This window comes from Fistularia commersonii, chromosome 28 (genome assembly GCF_037954325.1).
Source record: "Fistularia commersonii isolate RoL2024-O1a breed Wild chromosome 28, RoL_Fcom_v1.0, whole genome shotgun sequence".
NCBI classification, from domain to species: Eukaryota; Metazoa; Chordata; class Actinopteri; order Syngnathiformes; family Fistulariidae; genus Fistularia; species Fistularia commersonii.
The window spans coordinates 738,326-761,024 of record NC_141311.1 but is presented as its reverse complement, the minus strand read 5'-3'; the positions used below and the strand labels follow the sequence as shown (position 1 = coordinate 761,024).

Below are 22,699 nucleotides of genomic sequence, written 5' to 3'. Positions count from 1 at the left end.
ATGCAGAGGGCACACATTGCTAGCGTTTTATTAGGCAGTTACAACAGCGGCACGAAACCACCAACACAATCCCCGCGCGTGCTGTGCATCCCCTGGATGATCTACCGCGTCGCCGTTGAAAATACTGCAAACCACAATCAATGCTTAACTTTCACGAAAACAAGGAACGCTCCGTTACGGGTCCAGAAATAAATAACATACAAAACACAGAAACACTCTGTTACTTCTTTAGTAACTGGCTTTATTTTCGACTGCACGGTAAAGAGATACTCAAAGTGGACACAACAACTGACGGTAAATCAAATGCAGTTATCTGGCAACTTTTAGTAAGTCTTAATAACTAAATGTAACCGTACATACAAACATAGTTAAAGCTCTTTCAGGAAATGCGTTTTAAAAACTGAAAAACAGTTAAACATCACCCTCACAAGGATATTGCAGAAAGATGTCATTATCTTCAATTTCAGTGGCACCGCTGGAGCTCTGCGTCCAGTGGAGAGCTCATATTGGCCTGTTCATGATTGACTGAGGGGAATATTTGAAGAAAGATAAAACAAAAAAAAATCATATATATATATATATATATATATATATATATATATATATCTATATGTGTGAAGTGCATACGCAGTGCAAATTAATAAGAAACCAGAATGTCATGGAAGAGGTTGGAAAGAAGACGGCGTGCAGCCCTGAATACATTGCAAGACGTGCTTTCGGGGTGAGCCGATTCAGAGAAAGACTCCCACAAAACGCGGACGAATGGACAAATGACACCGAGAAGTAACGTATCGTCTCGTATCATCGGACTGCACAAATAGTCCCGTTTGTTTGTTCGCTGCATTTGAGCCCAAACTACAAGTTCAATACAGGGTGCAATCTTTTTTTCTTCTTCTTTTTACAAAAGCTATTAAAAAATACAACCACAGGAACAAGTAATACATAAAATAAACCTCTCTGCTTTAAGATCTTACTGTGAAATGATTCATAACTTTAACCAAGTACAGAAACTAATGTTTTTTGAGGTATATAGAATATAGAATTAGGGATCTATAAGTAAGAATGCATAATTTAAAGTAAGCTGTGTCTTTTTTTTTTTTTTTTTTGTAATCATAAACTCAAGAGTCAGTCTATCCGCCGACAGCGACGTGTGACGCGTCGTCAGCGTGCACTAGAATTAGAAAAGTTATGTGCAAACTGAATCCAATCCACAGATCGTTTCCCTTTCCCTAGAAAAATAGTAGTCTTGTAAACACGGCCGACGAAACGCGGCTGTTTTTCCCGCAAAGTGCAGCCACCACCACGCTGCAGGGCCAGGGGAAGGGTTTGTTTCCCTCCAACAAGTCAAATTAGGATTTACTTAGGGCAAATGATTTGTTTGTTTCTGTTTTTATCTAAAGGACTTCGTAGTCCGCTTGTAGACGATACCACCGCGACATGCGGACAGACAATCCTATCCGGCGATTTTTTTGATTTCCTTTTACGTTCCCTTTAGTGACAGCAAGACTGGCAAACAGGATTCATTGGAAGTAGCCGTATTTGTGTTTAGTTTGTTTTCTAGTTAGCCAGCTAACTTTAGTTGTTTCTCCTGTGAGATTCAGATCTGACTGGCTTTCCTCGCACACCTCAGTATTAGTGACGTGATCACGACACGACTGCAGACACTCCTGTCAGTTAAGCTATTGAACACATGGGCCGACCATGAGGACAGTGCTAGTATACAGGAGAACAATCCATTTATAAAATAAATGCATAAATAAGCAATAACTAAAAAATAACTAATACTGTATAGACTCCGAGTTGTGTGCTTCCATACTGTGTATGAACCTGCAGATACATTTTACACCGACCCCACGGTAAAATGCCAAATTCCCAGACCGCAAGTCGGGCTTTCTTCCTTTGGTGAGGCAGTACGAACGAGATGCGAGGCTGCAAGTACATCCCACAATAAAGATTAATACATCCATTTATAGTAAAATGCAACACGGTAGTAGTGTGCAGTAAACACATCGAACCTTTGCATGTTAGGGCGACACTGTAGCAAGAGGATTATGAGGAGGAGACGCACCCATTCTCCGCCCTCGCTGATGAAATGGGACCGAAGCGCTATTTCGAGGGAGCCGTTTAGGATGCGGACCTTCGGACGCCCGACATGGATCGAGAGTCTACAAGGCAAAGAGGGCGTCTTCCGTCCGTTCGGCCTTCTTGTGGGATCCGCCGGATGGCCGGGTGGCAAGAGCGGCGTTAGCGCCGGGGGGCGGCAAGGAGTCTGCGGCCATCGCTCGCTCCTCCAGGAACTTATCAAACTCTGAGGGAGAACAAATGATATTTGTGACGACGAGGCCGCGTCGATAGCAGTCGCCGAAAGCTATCGCTGATCTCCGGCTTCTGGAGGAACCCCGTACCTTCACTGGTCACCCCTTCCTCTGCGACGTCACCTTTCTGTGGAGAAAAAAAAAGAGCGACACAGGAATGAAGCTCTCTTCACCAGCACCGTTACTGGGTCTCCACGGACAGAAGATGCGGGGAAAGCGGTCAGAGACGCACATGTTCTGGACGCCTGTTAGGTTCAGACACGCTGCGACACGTCGGCCGTTTCTTACGGGTCTGTCCAACACGCATTCCGCTACATGAAGACGACGAGTGAGATGCCCGTAACTGCCTGGGATATCCGCCCGCCGCAGAACGCCGCGATGCGCCTGACAGCGATCGAGTTCCACCGCAAAATAGAGCCATGTTTTTAACGTTGCTATTCCAGTCGCCCCTTCCTTGGAGAACAGATTAAACGTGAGGCCGACCGAGACGAGGAAACCCTGAGCCAGAGTTCCAAATGGTGGCATGGAGAATAGATGGAGGCGGACGCTGCGGCAGTTACGGCGGCAAAAACATTGTTTCTGTGAAAAAAAAATGTTTTTCTGGACACAATCCCGAGGTTATGACCTCCACATGCACAGCGACGGTTTTAATCCCACCGTGGTTAGAGCCGGGTTTGAAAGCCGAGGCCGACACTTAACTAACCGTTCAGTCATCCGTGGAAAGAGGGATTAATAGCATGGATGAAAAGGTGAGGAATAAAAAGAAACAAATCTGTGTGTGTGTGTCTGTGTGTGTGTTATGAGATGGATGAATACAATGTTTTGAAATGTGAAAATGTAAAAAAAAAAAAAAAAGGGTGAGGCGAAAGAGAAAGATAAATCAAGGTAAAGGAGTCTCACCACGTCCGCACAGAGCCACTCCTCTATGTCATCCATGACAGAGGACTGCGATACAGGGATCTATGGAGCCACGAGCAGCACCCACACACACACACACACACACAAATAAGATTCGCAATGATCAAAAGCTTAGCGGGAGATGGGAAAACACACAAATCAAATGAGATTGCGGAGAACAGGTGCCCTGAAAAGACGGCGAAGCCCTCCGGAGCGGTGTTGCTCCGGGGCCGCCTTCCCCGACAACACGGGCTCCCGGGCTGCGAATCGTCCTCATTAGTTCTGCGGTGCTGACATGGCTTAACATCTGCCGGCTAATGTCACACAGCACCGTTAATTATTCCACATCATTAGTTAATTAGCAAATCACTTGAATACTATGAAGAGATTGATTGGATGGGAGAAGCGCAAAGTGCACGGACCGTGGAGAGGCGGTGCAAACGCGCCGCTGAGCGCCGAGCCGGACGCCGCAAGGTGACTTTGAGAGGCGACGTCAGTTTTTGAGACAACCCTGCTTTTTCACTTGTATTTCTTCGCATCGGCCTGGAGTTTGTGGCGCTCGTGACTCGTACGATCGTCTGCAATATTTTCGGTTTTAAAATGATACTTGAGGAACTTCCGTTTGCGTAACACTAAAAAATGACTTAAACAGAATACGACTTCTTTGAGACGAATAAACGTGAACGTGACGTGAAAACCCAATTTCTCCAGGACATTTGACTCCTTATTTCATTTTACTACCCACCTCTACTTGTTTTAGAACCATTCCCTGCACCGAGGCTTTTTTTGTCGTCTTTTCTTATCGTTGTGTTCCAATTGTCTTCATTTATTTCTATCTATATCGTTTATTTGCAGATTCTTTCTATTATTACGACTCGTGCAATTTCATACCCCGCGGCGGGCTCAATGACGTCCATCTGATCTGATCTGATCTGGGAACAGAACAATGTTCCTGGGGCTGGAGGGGTTTCCTCTGGTCACAGTGGACACAATTCAGAAGCAAAGACAGGACAGCGGTACATGGAAAGTCACTCAAAGCACACCAAAAGGGTGAGAGGAGGAGGAAAAATAAAGGTGAGTGAAGAAGCCTCTTCCGGTCAGTGTTATTCTGCTAGGACTACTGCGGCTACTGAACCACGTTAGTTGGTGGACGGGACGTATGAGGTGGTTGTTTCTCACGCAGAAGCTCGGGTTCTCGGTTCCAGGGACCAAATTCTCGCGTCGACGCAGATTCCTCCGATTCAGCGCCGTGTCTGCGTTGGACGTGCAGCCGCGGTGAAAACGCGCTTCTGCCTCCAACGACCGGGATGTTAATTTACCTCCGTGTTTGCATATCCATGCAAAAACTGTTTGCACGGCTCTGCAAAGATGGAATATGGCCAGAGGATAAACACGGGATATTGCGGTGCATATTTAAATCCGAGGGGAAAAAAAAAAAAACATCTCGAATTTGAAGTGAAATAAAGCGTGGAGTAGGTGGATGCCCTTTGTTCACCTTTGGTTCTGTAGTCCTTTGTTTTAGTGGGAGAATTTTAAGAACGGACTCGGGTTACGGTCAGTCGGGATGATTATTTTAACCTTAGAGGAACGTTAAGGTGCGTAAAATGTCGAGCGCCCTGTCAAGAGAGCACGATACACCTCAACCAATTAGAATATCAGGAAAAAGTTTAATATTTCTGTCACTCATTTAAGAACTTGAAACCCATATATTATTTACATTTGTTCCACCAGGAGGGAAATATTCTAAAACCTTTTTTTTTTCTTGATATTTTGATCATTACGTCTCACAGATAATGAAAAACAAATTCAGTGTCTCAGAATTAGAAAAAAAAAATCAGATACGTCAGGCTCCTGAAAGGTACGTTAATTTCTACGCACTCCATATTGGTCGGGCCTCTTTTGCATGAATTACTGCATCATGTGCAATGTTCAACCTTTTCATGATATTCTAACTTTTTGAGATGCAGCTGTAGCACCAGGCAATATGAATGAAACTTCAACCGCAGTACGAGGAGCAAACTTACGGAAAGAAACCGAGGCGACGGCTTATCTTTGGTTTTAGGCCGATGAAGTAAACCTACTCCCTGACAAAATCGGACGATAATCCAAAGTCAGCGCCGCCATAAAGCCGGCGTGTTTATTGGTAGACGCCGCTATGAAATGACGCACCTGATATGAACGCGGCGGCCCGAGATTAGGATAATATTGCCCAACGCTGCAGCGCTACACCCGTTTGACGCACGGAGGTGTTTGGCTGGAAGGGGAAGACCTCAGGCTTGTTAGCGCTTGTTAGCGAGATGAAAGTGACGGGCAACTCGTCGGGACTATGGATGATGCTGGCAGAAGCGGGGTGATGGTGGCGATGGAGGGGAGAAGAGGGGAGGACACACTGAGGATGGAGTCCTCACCATTCCTTGGGTAATAAGCCAGCTGTCTATGGGCAGCTCCTGATCTGCCGGGTTATCAGCCCCTTTTACCCTCAGCTGAATCGACAACAGAACAACACCTTACACAAGAGAAGAAAAGGCTGCAGACCCCGGCCACAGTTTAGCACACAGCGCAGACACACACCGGTCAAATATGCAAGAGAGCAGCGTCACATCGGGGGGGGAGAGAGGACGTGATGAAAGTTTCATTCCATAAAGATGAAAATGGGGAAAAAATTAAGAGGAAACGAAAAAGCACCCCCGAGGTCAAGTGGCACCTCGGGAGACGTTTGTGTGTGCGGCTTTCTTTTGTTTACAGTGGTTTGTGTGCACAGCCGTAAACTATGCAAATGTATTGAAACCAACCTGTGTTTAGATTTCGGAGAAAACCTCAGGTCATGTTTGTATTGCCGCTCCAATGCAGGAAAAAACACTTCGACGGGGAAATGGTTGACACGCGCGACGCAACACATCTCCGGTACACCTGGTACTCCGGGTCGGGACAGAGGACGGAGGACGGAAGCGGCGCCCCGAAACCCCACGACGCACTCCGGTGAACTCACCCCCGCCGTGTTCTGCTGTCTGACATCCAAAGCCGAGGCCAGGCCGCCCAGGGCCTGGGGGTCCTCGTACTTCACGCTGTGCACAAACACATCGATAGAATCAAAGCGGCTTTGTCTTAAAATCAATGAGAGCGGGGAGCGATGGCAAACAGAAACAGCAACCGCATCGATATATGGAAATACTCCACGCCATAAAACGAGGAAAACGCGGCCTTTAAGTCATAAAACAAACAGTAACGATACGCGGCTCTTCTGACAGGTATCGATTCAAATGACGTTACAGATGAAATTAATACGTTCCTATTTACAGCACTGCTTCGTCAAAACAAAACCGTCGACATTTGTGATGCGAAGCATTTGATTTCTCTCTGCTTAAGCGACTACTTTTCTTATCCTTTAGACGATTACCATCATTTCAGAGCGCCAATTGTTTCCAAACCGTATTGAACGGGTCCAGATTACACTTACGGCTGCCTCGGACAAAAAGGAGCAAACAAAAATGTCAATTTTAACTGTAATTAACTGTTTATGTAAATCCGAGGTGTTTGACAAAGACTTTATTGCCGGCGCATGCAGAGAGAGAGGCTGAATAAACACGTGAAGAAAACGGTAACAGAAAACGGAAAGATCCGGATGAAGGTGGCACTTGCTTTTTGCGCTGCTCGGCCAGAGAGCTGCTCCTGGTCTGGGCGAACATGTCGAAGTCGTCCCGGTTGTGGCCGGGCAGGGTGGACGAGGAACCCGTCACGCTGTCCGAACCCACATCTGGAGCGAGACGCCGACGCGGCGGTGCGGCCACGGGCGGCGAGCAGGAGCGGCGTGATGGAAACAAGGCGGACATTTGATGGAAGAGAAACCTTGCATTTTACCGCCATCGGCCTGTCCCGGTTATCTCTCGCGAACGATAGCTTCGCAAATCGGAAATCCGAGGCGAGATATATCCGAGTTTTGATACGATATCGTTTCCTCAGGCGGGATGAATCATCCGCCATTAGCAGCCAAATAATCGCCGTTTTCGACACCGTTGACTCTTGAAGCTATCGAGAGCCACCGTGTAAAACTAAAACTTTCCTGTGCATCTTGTACACTGCTCCAAAAAATAAAGGGAACACTTAAAAAACACATCCTAGATCTAAATGAATGAAATATTCTTATGAAATACTTTGCTCTTTACACAGTTGAATGTGCTGACAACAAAATCACACCAAAATGATCAATGGAAATCAATTGTATCGACCCATGGAGGCCTGGATTAGGAATCACACTCAAAAATAAAGTGTAAAAACAAACTCCAGGCTGATCCAACTTTGATGTAATGTCCTTAAAACAAGTCCAAATGAATCTGTGTTGCTTCCTGAGTGGACACTATGATTTCACACAAGTGGGATTGACTTGGAGTTACATTGTGTTGTTCAAGTGTTCCCTTTATTTTTTGGAGCAGTATATTTGCAAGTGTATTTGCAGTCCCCATGTCCTCTATTGTTAGTCGCTTTGGATAAAAGCGTCTGCCAAATGCAATGTAATGTAATGTAATGTAAAACTATCAGACAAAGAAGTTTGTCCTCACCGAGACCGGCCAGTGCGGAGGTTAACGTGGCCGGTTCGAGGTCGTGGGCCGGGGAGGCGGCGGCGGCGAGGGCCGGGGGGCTGGAGGGGATCCTGGGCGTGACCACGGCCGGGGAGCCCGGGCCCAGGTCAATAAGGTTGTCGTCTGTGGCCTCCATCAACACCTACCCGAGGGAGAACGAGCAAGGATCCGACTTAGAGGCAGGAAAGGTTGGAGCAGCACGCGCGGACGCTATCGGCATCGGTATCTACTGGTGTGCACAGGGATGGACGGGACTGATGGTCTATGAGGCAGAGGTTAGGAGAGATCACTACCGTCTAAATTCACACGGGGGTGTGTGGGATGCGGACGGGCGAATGTCAGTCCCGCGGAGCAGACGTGTTACTTGCTCGGACGGAACACGATAGCCGCGTCATACTTGCCTCCATCAGCTGTCCGGCGCACAGACAGACAGAACACAAAGAAAGATCAACACGATGACAAAGAGCGACGTGGAAAACAGAAAGAGACGCCTCAACCTTTTGGCCGGTGACCGAACTTTACGCTCATAACGGTAAAATGGAATTTGGTCCGCAATAAAGAAAATGCAGCTCTCCTGATTCAGGAGATAGCGCCGCAGTGCATTCCGTTTAGCGCCTTCCTCCGGTAATAGCCGGCGTATCGAAAACACGTTTGCGGAAAAACGAGAACATCCGGCGCCGATTGGGTCGGAAGCGTTTGTAACGTCGGGTCTGACGTCACTTACTGTCGACGACACTCACCCCTTTGCTCTGTGCAGCCCTCCCACACCGGTACCGCTCGAACCTGCCAACAACACACACTTCCTGTCAAACACACACATTTGGTGCTTGTGAAAAATCCCACAAAAGAGCCTTATGGGGGAAATCGTGCTTAAAAACGGGGAGGAGACACATCGTTCGGGAAGATGTCCTACTTTGTGTTCTCCGATAAATTTGAGTCTCATTTCATCTGGCGACTTAGTCTTCATTAGCTTCAGTGGCTTGAACTTCTACTTGTGAACGTGTGTTTTCGAAAGTCGACGTCGAGGATCGTACCTCTCGTATCGGAGGAAAATGTTGTTGAGGTCGTCGTTGACGTGCAGCAGCTCCTCGGTCACCTCCTCATTAGACACGCGTGAAATCAGCTCAACGACCCTCTGCTGCATCGCCCTGCATGTCCTGTGCAGCTCCTTCACATCGTGCGACACGAAAAGGAGGCTCAAATGATTAACGCCGATAAAATCTGTCGGCCGGGGACAAAATCCAAAACAATGATTTTGTTGGTCCTGTAAAATATTTACTGAAATGTGAGCGGATACATCGTTTACATTTCAGCAGGGTTTATATTCCTACTGGGCCAGCGCCGAGCTGCCTTTAATTGCTTTTACTGTGCACTATTATGTATTTATTTTGTACTTGTGTTATATTATCTGGCATTCGCGGGGAGAATTTCATGACGGTGCATTTCATGCCACTCTGCACTTTGAATCCTTGAATCCCACGCTTGGACACGCCTGTCCAAATTAAAACTGAGCGTCAGTCGGGTGTCGTGGCAGATTTCGAGAGATCGCTGTAAATGTCTGAAAGGTCTGGACTGCGGTTATTTGTCTGTAAGTGATTTATAAATCATTTGTAGGGAGTCGATGAGGCGAGCGCCGTTCCTCCGATCCCCGATGATACAGCGCCCCCACGTGGCTTTGGAGAAAATAGCAGCGTGCAAAATTCCCTCCACGCCGTGGAGAAGCTGGAATTTTACAAGAAATGCTGGTAAAGGAAGGTTTGGCCCCGTGTCCCCCCAGGGGAGCTCAACTGGAGAAAACTCCACCTCACGGGGAGGCTGATACGTGGGTAAACGGTGTTTGTTGTGCACCATTCTACTCCAGCCTCACGGGGAACCATTTGTAGCTTTTCCTGAGGCCGCCGCCATTTTTGCAGTACTTTTACACACATTTCAGGTTGTTAAATAAACTATTATATTCTAAAAGGGGAGTTTCCATATTGTGACACGACTGCGTGACAGGGTCACACCCTAGTCATGGTTCAATATTGACATTTCTAGATAAATAACCTTTTCTTGAGACTGCATTTCACTGGCTAGTTATTATTTTCCAGGTTTGCTGGTGACGCCCAGAACAAAGGTTAGCGTCATTATTGAGATGATGATACGCCAATAAATTTGATGAATCACTAATATATCATTGATTATTATTAAGTGTTATTACAAATAACTATTTCTAGCTCCATTCATTGCACAACAAATGGTGCCCTGTGTGAGGTTACAGAAGAACCGCAAAACATGGCGCCTACACAACTCTTTACTTTGGCGTTGGAGTCTCTGTAACGCTTCCAAAACGCTGAATGTTTATGGCTGTTTCAGCCCATCCGAGCGCCGCATTGTGTCGCGTCAAACCTGAAGTAGTTCGAGGTCAGAGGCCGCCTCCTGGCCGGGAACCATCTCCGTCAGCATCTCCGACATGACCTTGACGTTCCCTCTGACCACGTCCAGCTCGCTGCGCAGCCGGGCGATCTGGAGGGGCGGGACGGTCGAGTGTCATTTGAAAACATCCAAAGTCTGCGGGACCAGATATTCCTCATGGCGGCGGACTGACTTTACGACTTTTGATTCGATTAACTCGGACAAATCGTCTTTCTCGACCGACGAAAGCAATCGCAGAAATACGTCCGATGGATTCGCGTCCAAAAAACGACGTCAATATGGCGACGCGGTTGTGCAAAAGGTGCTTTGAACGTGATTCACCTGCTCAGAAGTCGCTGTGATGGGACTCGGTATTTGGGAGGTCTGGGTGGCGGAGCCGGTCGCCGCGGTGGTCTTAGGAGATCTGGCAGCAGGAGACACCGGGGCGAGATACTTGATCATGGCCGGGTCCACCTCCGGCGTGCCCTGGGAGAACGAAAGCGACCCCGTGGAATACCGACGGTTTAGATACACGAGCGATCGGTCGGCGTTTGCCCGTGGTTACCCTCTGCGGAGTGTGAATGGGGGACAACGCGTCCAGATCTGCCATCGGGAACTCGATGCCTTTCCTCTTCAGCTCTTCATAAATGTGGACGACCCCCGTCAGATCAGGGCTACTCCTGAAGGCGTCGGCCCAGGCCTGCCAGACACGGAGACATCGAAAACACCAGGAGGGGTGAGGTGATGTTACTCCTGCGAGCAATGTGAGATTTCTGCGCGACAAAGGAACGAGGGAAGGTTAATGAGTTCAGATCTTTCCAGACACACACTCTCCAGAAGGTGCAAATAGGTTGAACGAAGGACTCTGCAGAGACGGCCCCGGGGGTCCTGTTCAGCCCTCAGTAAAGCCAGGAGAGCGGAGAGCGGCGAGGAGCGGCGAGGAGCGCCACCCGTGGGCCAAGGTGACCTCGTCATGAACGGTTAACGCCAGAAGCTGCGGGGAGGTGGAACCCGCCTGGGGACCCGGTCCGACGGAGAGCACCGATGACCTTCCTGATTCCAGACGCCACGCTGACGTGGTCACAGAGAGGCTGGAGATCCAAAAATGTCATTTTCTGAGATTTTTGGTTTTGTGATTGGAGCGCAGATCTGCGTTCGGAGCAGCGGGACGAACGTTTGACACCCGCGTGAACGGCACCAGCTGTGAGACGCGCCGCCGTCGCTAGCTAGCCCAGGGAACATCCTGGGAAAACACAAGCGAGGTGTGTGTGTGGTGGACTCCTCCAGAAGAGATGGAGAAGTTGTTGAGGGTGAGATACAGAGAAGGAGAGCATCGTCTGTGAGAAGGCGGGAGACGTTTACGGGGATTCGTTTCGGCGGACGGCGGGAACGTGGACGTTCAAGCGTTCGAGGCCGGTCGAGGACGGATGGATGGTTTTAGAAAGAGGAGCAACTTAAATCTCACTTTATGCAAGTTAGCAACACATTGTAGCATAAAGGGAGGAGCATTACATTCTTTTTTTATTATGCATCATTGTTTGTTTGTTTGTTTTACACATTATTTGATATTTATGAAGTGCATATTAAAAAAAAAACAAATCACAAAACCGGGGGACTGTAATGGATTTAAAGCGTTTCGGTTCATTTTGACTGGGAAATTTAATTTGATATAAGAAACGGAGCAACCAGCGCGGTCACAGAACCAATTCCACTCGGTGGAGGGATCACCGGAGCACCGCTTTAATGCTGGAAGCAAAAACGTAATACGAGGGCAAAGTAGAAGTCAGATACCTGAATGAGGGACAGCACTTTGTCCTGAACAATGGTGGGAGGATTGGTTTTAGGAGAGATGATTTTGACCAGGACGCCCTCGATGAAGTCTCTGTTGGCCACCTGCACGTGGAACCGGTGGCCGCAGTTCTTCACGCATGTTTCCACGACCTGCGCGGACAGAAGGGGTCGAATGAGGACACACACAGGTGTGTGTGGACGGGTTAGCCGCGACAGCTACGTCTCAGAGAAGCAGAGCTAGCAGAGCTAACGCAAGAGTCTGAGCGGAGGCAAGAAACTGATATATAAACCTCGCGTTTCACACAAAAGCTGCGCGTAAAAAGACAACCATGGGAAATATTCGGGCCCTAAACAGTGTGAGAGGTGAAAGAGTCGACGCAGGGGTCTCACCGTCAGCGCCAGCATAACTTCCCTGTAGTTCTTGTTGCCACCGAGTCTCTTCTTCAGCGCTCGCATGGCGTCTTTTGGCCTGAAGACAAGACAGAGAGACAGTTGGACGGAGCGACTTTGTCATCTCTGACTCGGGTTTAATTATTTCCCGCGCCGCGATAACAGATGCACGTCACTCTGCCAGTGTCGGCGTGAGCCCGGGACGGAGAGAAGCCGCCCGGCCATCTGTCTCCCTCTTTCCTCCGGCGTGACGATCTGCTCCTCCCGAAGCGAGATCAGGGCCGCTCGTGCGTGAAGCGCCGAGGCCGGCTCGCTCAGCCCGTCTACCCGCCGCAGATGAGATGTAATAAACTTTTATGAACTCCTTCACGAGCCACGCTACATTTACTGGCTGAATGATGCATTTAATTGAAATGGATGAAGACGGGGTATAGATTGCACAAAAAAAAAAAAAACCTCCGGCTGCGGCGGGAAGGAACACGTGTCGACGGATATTTTCACTTTTGAGTGGATCCTGTTTATCATGTGGTTCAGAACAGTTTGTCATTTTTCAGCCGCGACCTCTGGAGTCCACCAGACGTCGCCGGGCTTCGCGGCGGAAACGTCCCGCGTCCAGCTGAACTGACGGTTTGCTGCGCCCACGTTGTGCGCTGACACAATGAGCGTGTGTGTCGGCGTGGAGAATGCACCGAGAAGCAAGAAGTGCTGAGGAGAGCGGAAATGACTCGGCGGAGCATTTTCGACATTCCTCCTGAAAACAGGACTCTCGCTGTGGCAATCGTGTTTGATCTGATTAAGAAACTCGTCGTCTTCCGGAGCTTTTCCGCTCTTTTTATTTAATCGTGCAAGAATCGTCATCAGAAGTTGCAACCTTTGGCTCTGAATGCCGGTCCAAGAACCACACCCGCTGAACTCCACCGATTTCTTTCTTTTTCCTTTAAAATACAGAGGCTCGGGCGGCCAAATCGCAAAATGCTGACGTTAGGACCGTAAATCGGTTATTTCCATATCGTCACCTACGAGAAACAAAAGACTCTCTATAGTGCCTTGCGGTGGGGCGCGGCGGTCGGTGAATTATGTCCTGGAGTCACTCGGTCAGCCGCGACGTAAAGAAAATAACAGGCTTCCAGTTCAGTCTCCTGTGGGGAACCAAAGGCCTTTTCAGACCCGAAGCCCACGGACCGTAGGGACAACTGACTATTCACGACGAGAGCCGGCACGAGCGGCGGCGGCGGCGGAGGCTTACCCCTCATCCGTCTCATTGATGATGTCACAGATCTCCATGTTGAGAGTCCAGTCTTCGTTCTGCAGGCCTCCATCCGTTGCTCTCTCTGAAAGACACCAAGAAGGTTCGAGTTCTCAGTGCCCCGGTCATAAGGTGCACATTTCAAGAATAGATAACATTCACAAGCTCACGTCAAAATAAGCGATAGCATCGGAGGAGAGAAAACAATATTGGCGAAAGAGCAATCGGGCTCGATTCTATCGGAGCATGCTTTCACTGACCGAGCACTAATAATAGTTTCTAATAAGTCCTGGTCACGAGATGAATTATGCCGTCAGCTGAAGATAATTTGGGTTATGAGCCGGCGCCCGCTGCGAGCTGTCGGCACTCTCTCTCTCTTTCTCACTCTGCCCGCCATACTTTAACTCCTTATGTGATTTATATCTTACGCTTATCTCCATGCGCGGCTCGTATCATCTATCAAACTGTCTTGTGAGTTGGAATCGCTACAGCGGGTCATTTACCACCTGTTGCTCGGCTGAACTGTGCGGATGCGCGTCGCGGGGGAACACCAAATGAGATGTACTCGGACAAAACAGTCTCGGTATAAGAGCAGACCCCCTTCTCACTCCAGCCCGACATCTAATATATGTTTGGTCGCTGCCAGAAAATAATATAATCCAGACTGAGGTTAGGTTTGTGCCCGGGCAGCGGCCAGCGCCGGGCCTCCTTCCTCGGCACTGAATCAAATCATGTGCGGGTGCAGGGATGTGGCGGTTTGAGGCAGTGTTTCCCAACCTTTATGAGCCGCGGCACATATTTTACATCAGAAAAATGACAAAGCACGCCACCAAGAGAATATCTCAAAATCGTTTTTAATGAAACACAAGGAAACTGTAGTCTGAATGTACTCAGTGTGAAATCTGGCCCTGTTTGCTTGAACACTAAGCTGATATTCTTGCAGGAACTGAGGAAACGCCATCTAACCTTCATTATATTGAGCTGAGCTCACCTTCTGACCTCTACTCAGACTTGGGCCTTCATCAGGCTCTTCAAGACCATAAGGTCATGATTGAAATAAAACATTTATCCATGTATCGCTGCTTCTCACTGGAAGCATCACTGATGCCTCAGAAGCAGGTGGATCCACAGGTTCGTTCACATCCTGTTGCCGTCTAGTAGAAGAGCATTTCATAGTTGTTCCAGTCGCAGCACGCTGCCCACACAGACACGCCAAGAAACATGATTTACGTTGAATAAATCATCTTTGGACCAATCAGGTGTAAGTTGGCATTTTTCCACGGCGCACCTGATGATCTCTCACGGCACAGTGGTCGGGAAACACTGGTTTAAAGTGATCGGCGCAGCGATGGAGGAGAGCTTTTTCTACCTCGCTCTAACGGTGATGTGTTGAACTTTTCCAGAAAGCGCTCGCCCCTTGAGGGCGGCGGCCCCGGGGCCCCCCCAGGCTCTTCTACCCAGACAAAGAGCCTCTCCCCGGGCCATGCCGCTTTCTTTTAGGGTTCAGTGTGAGACGGCTCCGGCAGACACGGCTCATTCAGCCCCTTCCTGCCTCGGTTCTTCAACTGGTTGCAAACTGAGCAAATGTCAACACAAAGGTAATACAAAAAAAGCGTGTTTAAAAGCATTTATCTCTTAAAAACAAGATGTGTCTCTGTTATCGGTGGCGCAATATGCAGAACGCAAGTTTGAAGACTTAACCCACTGCAATATCCTGTCTAATCTCCTCAAGCGGATTTTCACGGCAGGATCGGCACCAGCGCCGGCTCCGGGGGGGGGGGCTGATCTCTCCGTGCCACCAGAACGATAACAAAACCACGCCATCGGCCGCGCTAATGAAGTTAAGTGGCAAATGAGCGCATTCATCCACGGTGGCCGAGCCTGGGAGACCACACCAGCAAAGCCACTCCGTCACATGACCGGCGGTGGCGAGCTGTGCCATCCACTGTCTACGAATCTGCAGATCTCTGTCCCTCTCCGGACCCTCGCTCTGTCCTTCCTTTCCCTGCTCGCTCGCTTTTTCTTCTGTCATTCATAAAGTATTTGCTCACTACAATAAACCAGATTTCAAGGGTAAGATAATAGACACTGCCTGACAATTTCAGGTTTAACATTTCCACAGTCATCTGCAAAGGAGAATGATAAGAAGATGCAAGGGCTACACAAACTGCAGGCCCGTCGCAGGTGAAGATGAATGTGAAGGTTCAGGGACAGAGAAGAGGACGTCCTGTGCTCTTTGCAGCTTCGAGCGTGAGCTGCAATCTCCCATTCTGCTTTCTCGTATCACGTTTCATATGCAACCCGTATTTCATTTCCTCATTTCAACCAAAATGGCTGGACTTTGTATAACTCGGAGGTTAACGGCCAAGCAGCCTTTCCGGGGCGGCATCGCCACACACACACACACACACACACACACACACACACACACACACACACCATCAGATTGACGTATTGATTCCCCCGACACACTGAGAGCGCTCGACACGGAGGGCTGATCACAGAAATACGGATCTTGTGGGCTGTTTCATTTCCCAACTGACTGAGATTTCCAGAGTTGATCAATGATGTGTAAAAGGGCTTGGTTTTGTATTGTTTTGACCTCTTTATATTGTCACCATCAGGTTCCTTCCCCCATTACTGAGAAGTATCAGCGGTGTATGAACTTCAGCTGAGATGGCAGCTTACTGGCCAGTATCGGGTCACTTCTTTCAGGTACAAGAATGTTGTGGTGGACTTTTAGAAAAAGGAATCAGGAGTTATGTCAAATCATTTTAACTTGTAGGCCTGGATACGGGGAGCTGTGTAACTGTGGTCTGCGTATCGGACGACGCCGGGGTCGGTCCGTGGGTGGTGGCCTCCACTGGCCCGAGACAAAGGCCATCTAAGTCATCCTTCCTCCAAACTATTTCTCTCCAGCGCAACGATAAGTCTGACTGCGGCGCAGCCCTGTTATCAACGAGCCGTTACAGTTCCTGCGAGGGGAAAACCGATACATAAAATCTGCAGACGTCGTTCATGAATCAGCTTTCTGCACTTGTGTGACTCTAGGGAGAACACATTCTTCAAAACGGGCGCCCATGAAGGCATGATAAGCGAGTATTTGGAGAAAAAAATCAAAACGCCAGACACACAACGTACCAGCACTTTGTAAACGCCCGTGCTGAAAATCAAAGGTGTTTATAAGAGCCAGAAGCTGAGGAATAGTCCAAAATAACCAAGAATAGTGCTTTTTATCAACAAGATGAGAACAGCTGAGATGTTGTAAATAGTTAGGCATTTTGAAGAGGAGTCATCCTCATTACTGAGTCCCAGTTAATGGCAACAAAGCAAAAGAATAGAACATTAAGACTTTGTTATGACTGGATAAACACCGTACTATGTCCTGATCTCAATGAGGAGCTGTCTGCCTGTGCAGGAGGCACAGCCTGGCTCTGGGCTCTTTGCTTGGCTTCCATCTCCCATCATCTCGCAAACAAGCGACATGCACACAGAGATGTGACCGCACCAAATGGATGTGGTAGGCCTTTCACCTCAGCCCTGCAGGCAAACACAACGCTTCACACGGGAGGCTGAACAACCCAGGTCATCAGCAGACATACACTTTCTGAGGTGGAAATATTGAATCACAGCTTGGCTAACTGCAGCCTCTGGGAGCCACTTCCAATAAAGTCCTTTTTACAGCATGACTCACGCCGTCCTTTGTTTTAACGCGTTTGACTGCTTAATACGAGGATACTCGCTGCCCGCCACATGCCCTGAAATACCACGTTGAATAAATTCAACTTGAAATCACAGCGAACTAAGTTGGTAAGTTAGCATGCTAGCATTAGCTGAGAGCTCATTCCAAGTAGATGACGTGCTAGCTCGCTAATACAACTGGCCCGACCCTGGAAGCGAGGGGAAAAAATACGTGATGCTTAAAAGGTAAATGGTAGAAAGTACTATACGTCCAATAAATATATTTTCAAGACTAACCTACCTATGCACTGGCCCACGGGAGTGCTGTACGGATTGCCAAGTAAGAACTCCATTTTGACAACACAACAAACAACCCGGCCGGGAATGACAAGCCGAGGCCCGGGGGCGGGGCTTCGAAGCCCCGCCCCCGAACTCATCCTATTGGACGAAACAGCCGGCAGCCTATTATGTACAGCTCGTAATATTGTCAATTACGATCAAAACTCTACAGTAGTGTGAGAATATTATTTCCTTCGCATACATTTGGAGCTTTAACGAAGCGTGTAGTTATATTTTGTAGAAGAACACGCACACGCACAGGTAAAATGATACGCTTAGAAACCACACCTCCAATTCATGGGCTAAAATGTTCCACATTTCGGTATTGTACAACCCCTATTGTACAACTAATAATTGTATGAAAAAAAAACTAAATAAATAATGTAACGTGATTGATTTTGTGCTAGTTTGGCCTCGTTTATCATATATTACTGCAAATATTGATCATTCGTGGGCGTACATCGTAGAGGCCAACTCGTTTTAACGGAGTCCTTTGAACGTACCTGAACGCGGCTTTGAGTCCGCCGGTTGCTATGCAACAGCTTGTAAACAACAGGCAGCGGAGAGGTAGAGGCTGATTTTCTTCTTTGTTTGTGCTTCAGAAACTACAGCTCTATCAAAATGGTTAACATTTTTTAATCATGTTTATTTCAAATGTTTTTTTCACTTGATTGGATTGATTCATTGTGGTGGCAAAAGCCGGCTAATATTTTCTTGACTACATCCGAGACACTTTCTGCCAATGCAATTCAAAAAGCTGCAATTTATATTGATAATTCATTTTCTCTGTTTTCACCACTTCGATGTTTCAGTATCTTCAGCAACAGGATGAATGAGCACCATCTTAAATCTAAACCCATTTTCATGGACGAGGAGCTTCTACACATGGCAGTAGTGGACCGGTGTGCTCAAGGTCAAGCCGAACGTATCGCGAAGGAGGAGGGAATCCACTTCAACGAGGTCTTAAAACTCAACTTGGAATACAGAAGTAAGGGAATAAAATTTGAGTTCCAATGATTTGAAATTGAGTTATGGTCAAAATTCACTTGTTGTTTTATTGATTTCCCTCAGACATCTTGAAGATTGACCACCTGTGGGAATTCACATTGTTGACTCGGCTGGATTTAAACAACAACCTCATACAGAAGATTGAAGGCGTAGACCATCTGATCAATCTGACATGGCTCAGTAAAGTGTTTTGCAGTGACGCCCTGCTTATCCATCCCCATCACAATGTGCATGTGTCAACAAAGACATGATGAGCTCTAGATTCGCACACAAACGTGTCTCGATGCATCTTTCAGATTTGTCCTTCAACGACATTGAGAAAATCGAAGGTTTGGAATCCCTGCGAAACCTGGAAGTGCTCAATTTGTCCAACAACAGAATCTCGATCCTGGAAAATATGAACGCACTTGAGAAGCTCACACTCTTCTGCATCTCCAACAACCTCCTTGGACAACTGGACGATGTAACAAAGTGCAATCTGCAGCGTTCTAATCGAACGGGTTTAGATCGCTTTGCACGGTGTGGTAAACGTGTTTCATTACACAGGTGCTGTGTCTCAGAAAGTTCAAGAACCTGTTCACCCTCAACATATTTGGAAATCCCTTCTCCACGGATGAAGATTACAAACTGTTAATCACCGCCTACTTTCCAAACTTGAAGTTTCTGGACAACAGATATCTGAACGAGAAGACGGTGAGGATGCATCGGAGTCGATTTTCCATTTGAATCATTTTCTGCCCACGTTTGTGATCTATAAACTGCCCCTTTGAACCGAAACGATCGAATGAAATGTACGCGCAGAGAGACGAGGCGTCTGCCAAATACCATTATGTGGTTGAGAAAATGAAAAGTGACGAGTTGAGGATGGAGCAGGCTGCTGAGGCGGAGCTCAGGCGGAACGCTGAGCTGCAGCGGCACAAAGTAAGACCGGCGTAATACATTCAACCGGCTATTTATCGGGCTCAGACGAGCGGCCCATCGATCCACTGAGTGTTTCCCGCAGGATGCCTTTGTGGAGAACCTAAACGGGTCGCAGTTTTTCAAGAACATGATCAAAGATGATCCGGAGGCGGAGAAATTCTCCCAGCTCTCGGGAGTGGACGCCCTGCTTCAGGCATATCCTTCGCTTTCCCGGGTCATTCGTTCAAACGGGTGCGATTTATTTACACCAAGCCTTTGGAAACATTTCAAATGATACCTTGACTCTGTTTACCTTTGAGCAACGAGCAGCGGGACTGTGCGTGAAACTATTTCAAACAGGCCTGTCTGAGCATGAGAGGAGAGAGACGGAGGTGGAGTCATTCTTCAGCGGTCAGGCAGCGGCTGAGACGGACTACCGGCGCAAAACCTCGCAAATATTGGCAGCTTTTGACCAGCGGTACGGAGAGGTGAGCTCCGGGGGACCGCCGTGTGAACGTTTGCGGTCGAAAAACAAAGCCTCCGCCGAAATCCTCACTTCTGCAGATGAAACGTGAGCTGCGGCGCTTATCCGATCCAGAATTACTGGAAGCCAAGGCCGAGCACTGCCGCCGTGAGATCTCCCTGCTCTGTGGCAGCCTGGTGACACAGGAACTTCAGCTCATCAGCCTCCTGGAGGTGTGTGTGTGTGTGTGTGTGTTTGAACCCTTTTCACTGTAACACTTCTTCTGCTTTACATGAAATCACTGGCAACTTGCATTTTCCCCACAGGATCTCACCAACCGGTTTAACACAAACATCTCAGATATGGTTGGCAACTTCATTGAAACCGCAGCGGGAATATATCCTCCGCATCGGAAATAACGCAGGTTGATATTTTCCATCTTTACTTCACGCCGCCAGAGCCTATATTTTGGTTTTCTCCGTGTGAACGAGCGGAGATAAAGAAGATGGATGAGCAGTCCAGAGTAATGGACAGTGTGGAAAAGCAGGTTGGAACAGGAGGAGAAACGTGTCAAGGATGGTAAAAGAGCATCGGCCGTGAATGAAAAGGAAAGCGGAGGAGACGGAGGTGAGATCAACCAGGGCTTCTGGTTTGGAGCCTCGAGGAGAAGAACAGGAGGCACAGCTGGAGGTGACAGAGATGAAGGCGTAGAGCGAGGAGGATGGAGAAGATCAGGACTGAGACCATCAGAGGGACAGCACACATTAGATGTTCTGGAGATAAAGTCATACCGAGATGGTTTGGACGTGGACAGAGGAGGGATGGAGAAGATCTGGGAAGGACACTGAAGGTGGAGCTGCCAGGCAGGAGATCTAGAGGAAGACCAAAGAGGAGGGAAGAGGGTTAGATGGAGGCAGATGTTGTGACCCCTGAAGGGAGAAGAGGAAGATAAGCAGAGAAGAAAGATTCTCAAGAGTCTAAGACAAATTCAAGAACACTACTAAAGGATAGATACAAAAGCGAGTTTGTAAAATAGAAACATGAGTTTACTTCCACTGATCCATTCCGAAATCCAAATCGATCAGAGGAAACCTCATTCCCGCCTTCAGAAGCTCAGCGTCACACACAAACACACCATTTCACAAGTCACTCGGAGTGATCGGCAGCGGTGACTTTGGATCGGGCGTCCAAAGCCGGGGGACGTGCAGATGTCAGGGGAAGTAAAAAGATAAGTGAAAATACCTTACAAGTTGTATCTTTGCCATATTTCATCATAGATGAGAGAACAATGAGAGCTACAATTTCAAATGAAAAGATGCCAATGATGATATCGGTCAGATTGCTCTCCCCTTTCCTTTTAACTGTGACTTTCTGCCTATTTTATTGTTTCTTCATTCCATTTCATTGTGCTGTCTGTTCATGCAATCTAACGTTTAGCCAGAACTTTGTTGAGAAAACAGCTATATTATCAATTGTGATTATCAATGTTATTATGTCGTGAGAGATGGGAACACTTTCTTTGACCGGAGTACACATTCAGCCAGCTTCGAGAGCTGGAGGTCAGCTATCACGGAAAGGTACGAGGGATTGCATCAGCCGCCCTGGAGGCAGTGGCTCAAGAAAGCCCGGAGGAGGTCATGCCAGATGATGTTAGAATGGTGAGTTGTACTCCTCCCCAAAGAAAAAAAAGAAGAACAAGAGAGACAGCGTGAACTTCCTGCTCTGGTGTAACATTGCAGCTTGTGATTGCACAGACCTAAAGTCAGCAGCTCAGTCAGATGTGATTGTGCCATTACTATAAAATGGTAAAAAAAACGCGTCGACGGTATCCTCGGGCCACGACCGACTCCCTTCGTCAGCCCTTTCAGTCCGCTCCCGCGTCTCTTTGCTCAGCTGTTCACCGACAAAGACGCGGCGATGGAGGCGGTGGCCGTCGGCCATGACAACCATCTGCTGAAGATCAATGACAGAGAGACTCAGCTGGTCACGGCGGTCAATCACTGGAAAGTGGCGCTTATTAAAAAGGCAGGTGCTTGAAATGACTTGAAAACAAAGTTCTCTCTTCCGTGTCTCACGCGTTCGTTGATGCTCACAGATTCAAGACGACGGACTTCGGCAGCATCGGATTCGTGTCTCCGACATCCACAGATACACGGACTATCTGAGGGAGCGGCTGCGTCCCACGCCATAGTAGAATTCCTGAGTCCCTTTTCCCACAATGTTCTGATGCATAATATCAACTTGAATGTGCTCAGACTGAATGCCTGCCAATTGCTCCAGGTGTCACCGTAATAAAGGTTTTTATACTCATCATTAAACAATGTATTGTGCAGTTCTTGAACCATTACAGCAGGGGAGGTGATTTATATTGTGCACGCGTCTTCACGCACAACACTAAGTATAGGTTTAATGAGAAAAGACTGAAGTCCAGGCTTTAAACACATTTTTAAGTCAAAGTCAAGTCTAAGTCAAAGTCATCTTTAGGAATTTCCCCTATGGGGATCAATAATGTCAATTTCTCTGCATGTAGTGGACATGCTGAGGAACTGAGATAACGTTTCTCACAATTACACGTTAAGCATAAAGTGCACACAGATACAGACTGATATATGAGTAGCAGCAGATTTCCTTTTTTTAGTAGAGTTGAATGCAAAGTTAAGTGGGAAGTAACATGATTGTACATGGACAATAGCAGCAT

General features: G+C 47.8%; 2 protein-coding genes across 5 annotated transcripts; one reads left to right on the top strand and one right to left on the bottom strand.

The window, feature by feature from the left end:
• Positions 1–220: 220 nt before the first annotated feature.
• On the bottom strand, positions 221–17,705 carry tom1l2a (target of myb1 like 2 membrane trafficking protein a). 4 transcript variants are annotated; one of them, XR_015108916.1, is made up of 16 exons: positions 17,593–17,705; positions 13,611–13,695; positions 12,365–12,443; positions 11,975–12,124; positions 10,749–10,883; positions 10,526–10,669; positions 10,178–10,294; positions 8,824–8,957; positions 8,530–8,572; positions 7,769–7,931; positions 6,852–6,966; positions 6,202–6,277; positions 5,621–5,695; positions 2,548–3,275; positions 2,406–2,442; positions 221–2,308 (listed from the first exon to the last, which is right to left on the bottom strand). XR_015108916.1 is itself a non-coding variant. In XM_086175494.1 (16 exons), the coding sequence occupies exons 1-16, from the start codon at positions 17,642–17,644 to the stop codon at positions 2,166–2,168; spliced, it is 1,608 nt and encodes a 535-aa protein (XP_086031620.1). In that variant the 5' UTR covers positions 17,645–17,705; the 3' UTR covers positions 221–2,165. The 4 variants fall into 4 exon arrangements, 3 of the variants coding, with proteins under 3 accessions (XP_086031620.1, XP_086031621.1, XP_086031622.1); XM_086175494.1 differs by having other exon boundaries at positions 3,216–3,275; XM_086175495.1 differs by lacking the exon at positions 5,621–5,695 and having other exon boundaries at positions 3,216–3,275.
• Positions 17,706–18,437: 732 nt separating this feature from the next.
• Positions 18,438–22,311, top strand: drc3 (dynein regulatory complex subunit 3). Its single transcript, XM_086176545.1, has 12 exons — positions 18,438–18,618; positions 18,702–18,818; positions 18,935–19,101; positions 19,185–19,331; positions 19,440–19,559; positions 19,642–19,754; positions 19,852–20,026; positions 20,103–20,234; positions 20,328–20,400; positions 21,538–21,659; positions 21,895–22,026; positions 22,097–22,311. Exons 1-12 carry the CDS (start codon positions 18,459–18,461, stop codon positions 22,190–22,192), a joined length of 1,554 nt encoding a protein of 517 aa, XP_086032671.1. The 5' UTR covers positions 18,438–18,458; the 3' UTR covers positions 22,193–22,311.
• The last annotated feature ends 388 nt before the right edge of the window (positions 22,312–22,699 follow it).

Bases quoted from the DNA above. Each gene is read 5' to 3' on its own strand.
- tom1l2a (XM_086175494.1), bottom strand. From the start codon at position 17,644: ATGGAGTTCTTACTTGGCAATCCGTACAGCACTCCCGTGGGCCAGTGC. The intron at 12,444-13,610 runs GTAAGCCTCCGC...TCTTGTCTTCAG, and splicing joins ATCAATGAGACGGATGAGGG to GCCAAAAGACGCCATGCGAG. The intron at 10,884-11,974 runs GTATCTGACTTC...CGTGTCTGGCAG, and splicing joins AAGTGCTGTCCCTCATTCAG to GCCTGGGCCGACGCCTTCAG.
- drc3 (XM_086176545.1), top strand. From the start codon at position 18,459: ATGAATGAGCACCATCTTAAATCTAAACCCATTTTCATGGACGAGGAG. The intron at 19,102-19,184 runs GTAACAAAGTGC...TTCATTACACAG, and splicing joins TCCTTGGACAACTGGACGAT to GTGCTGTGTCTCAGAAAGTT. The intron at 21,660-21,894 runs GTGAGTTGTACT...CTCTTTGCTCAG, and splicing joins TGCCAGATGATGTTAGAATG to CTGTTCACCGACAAAGACGC.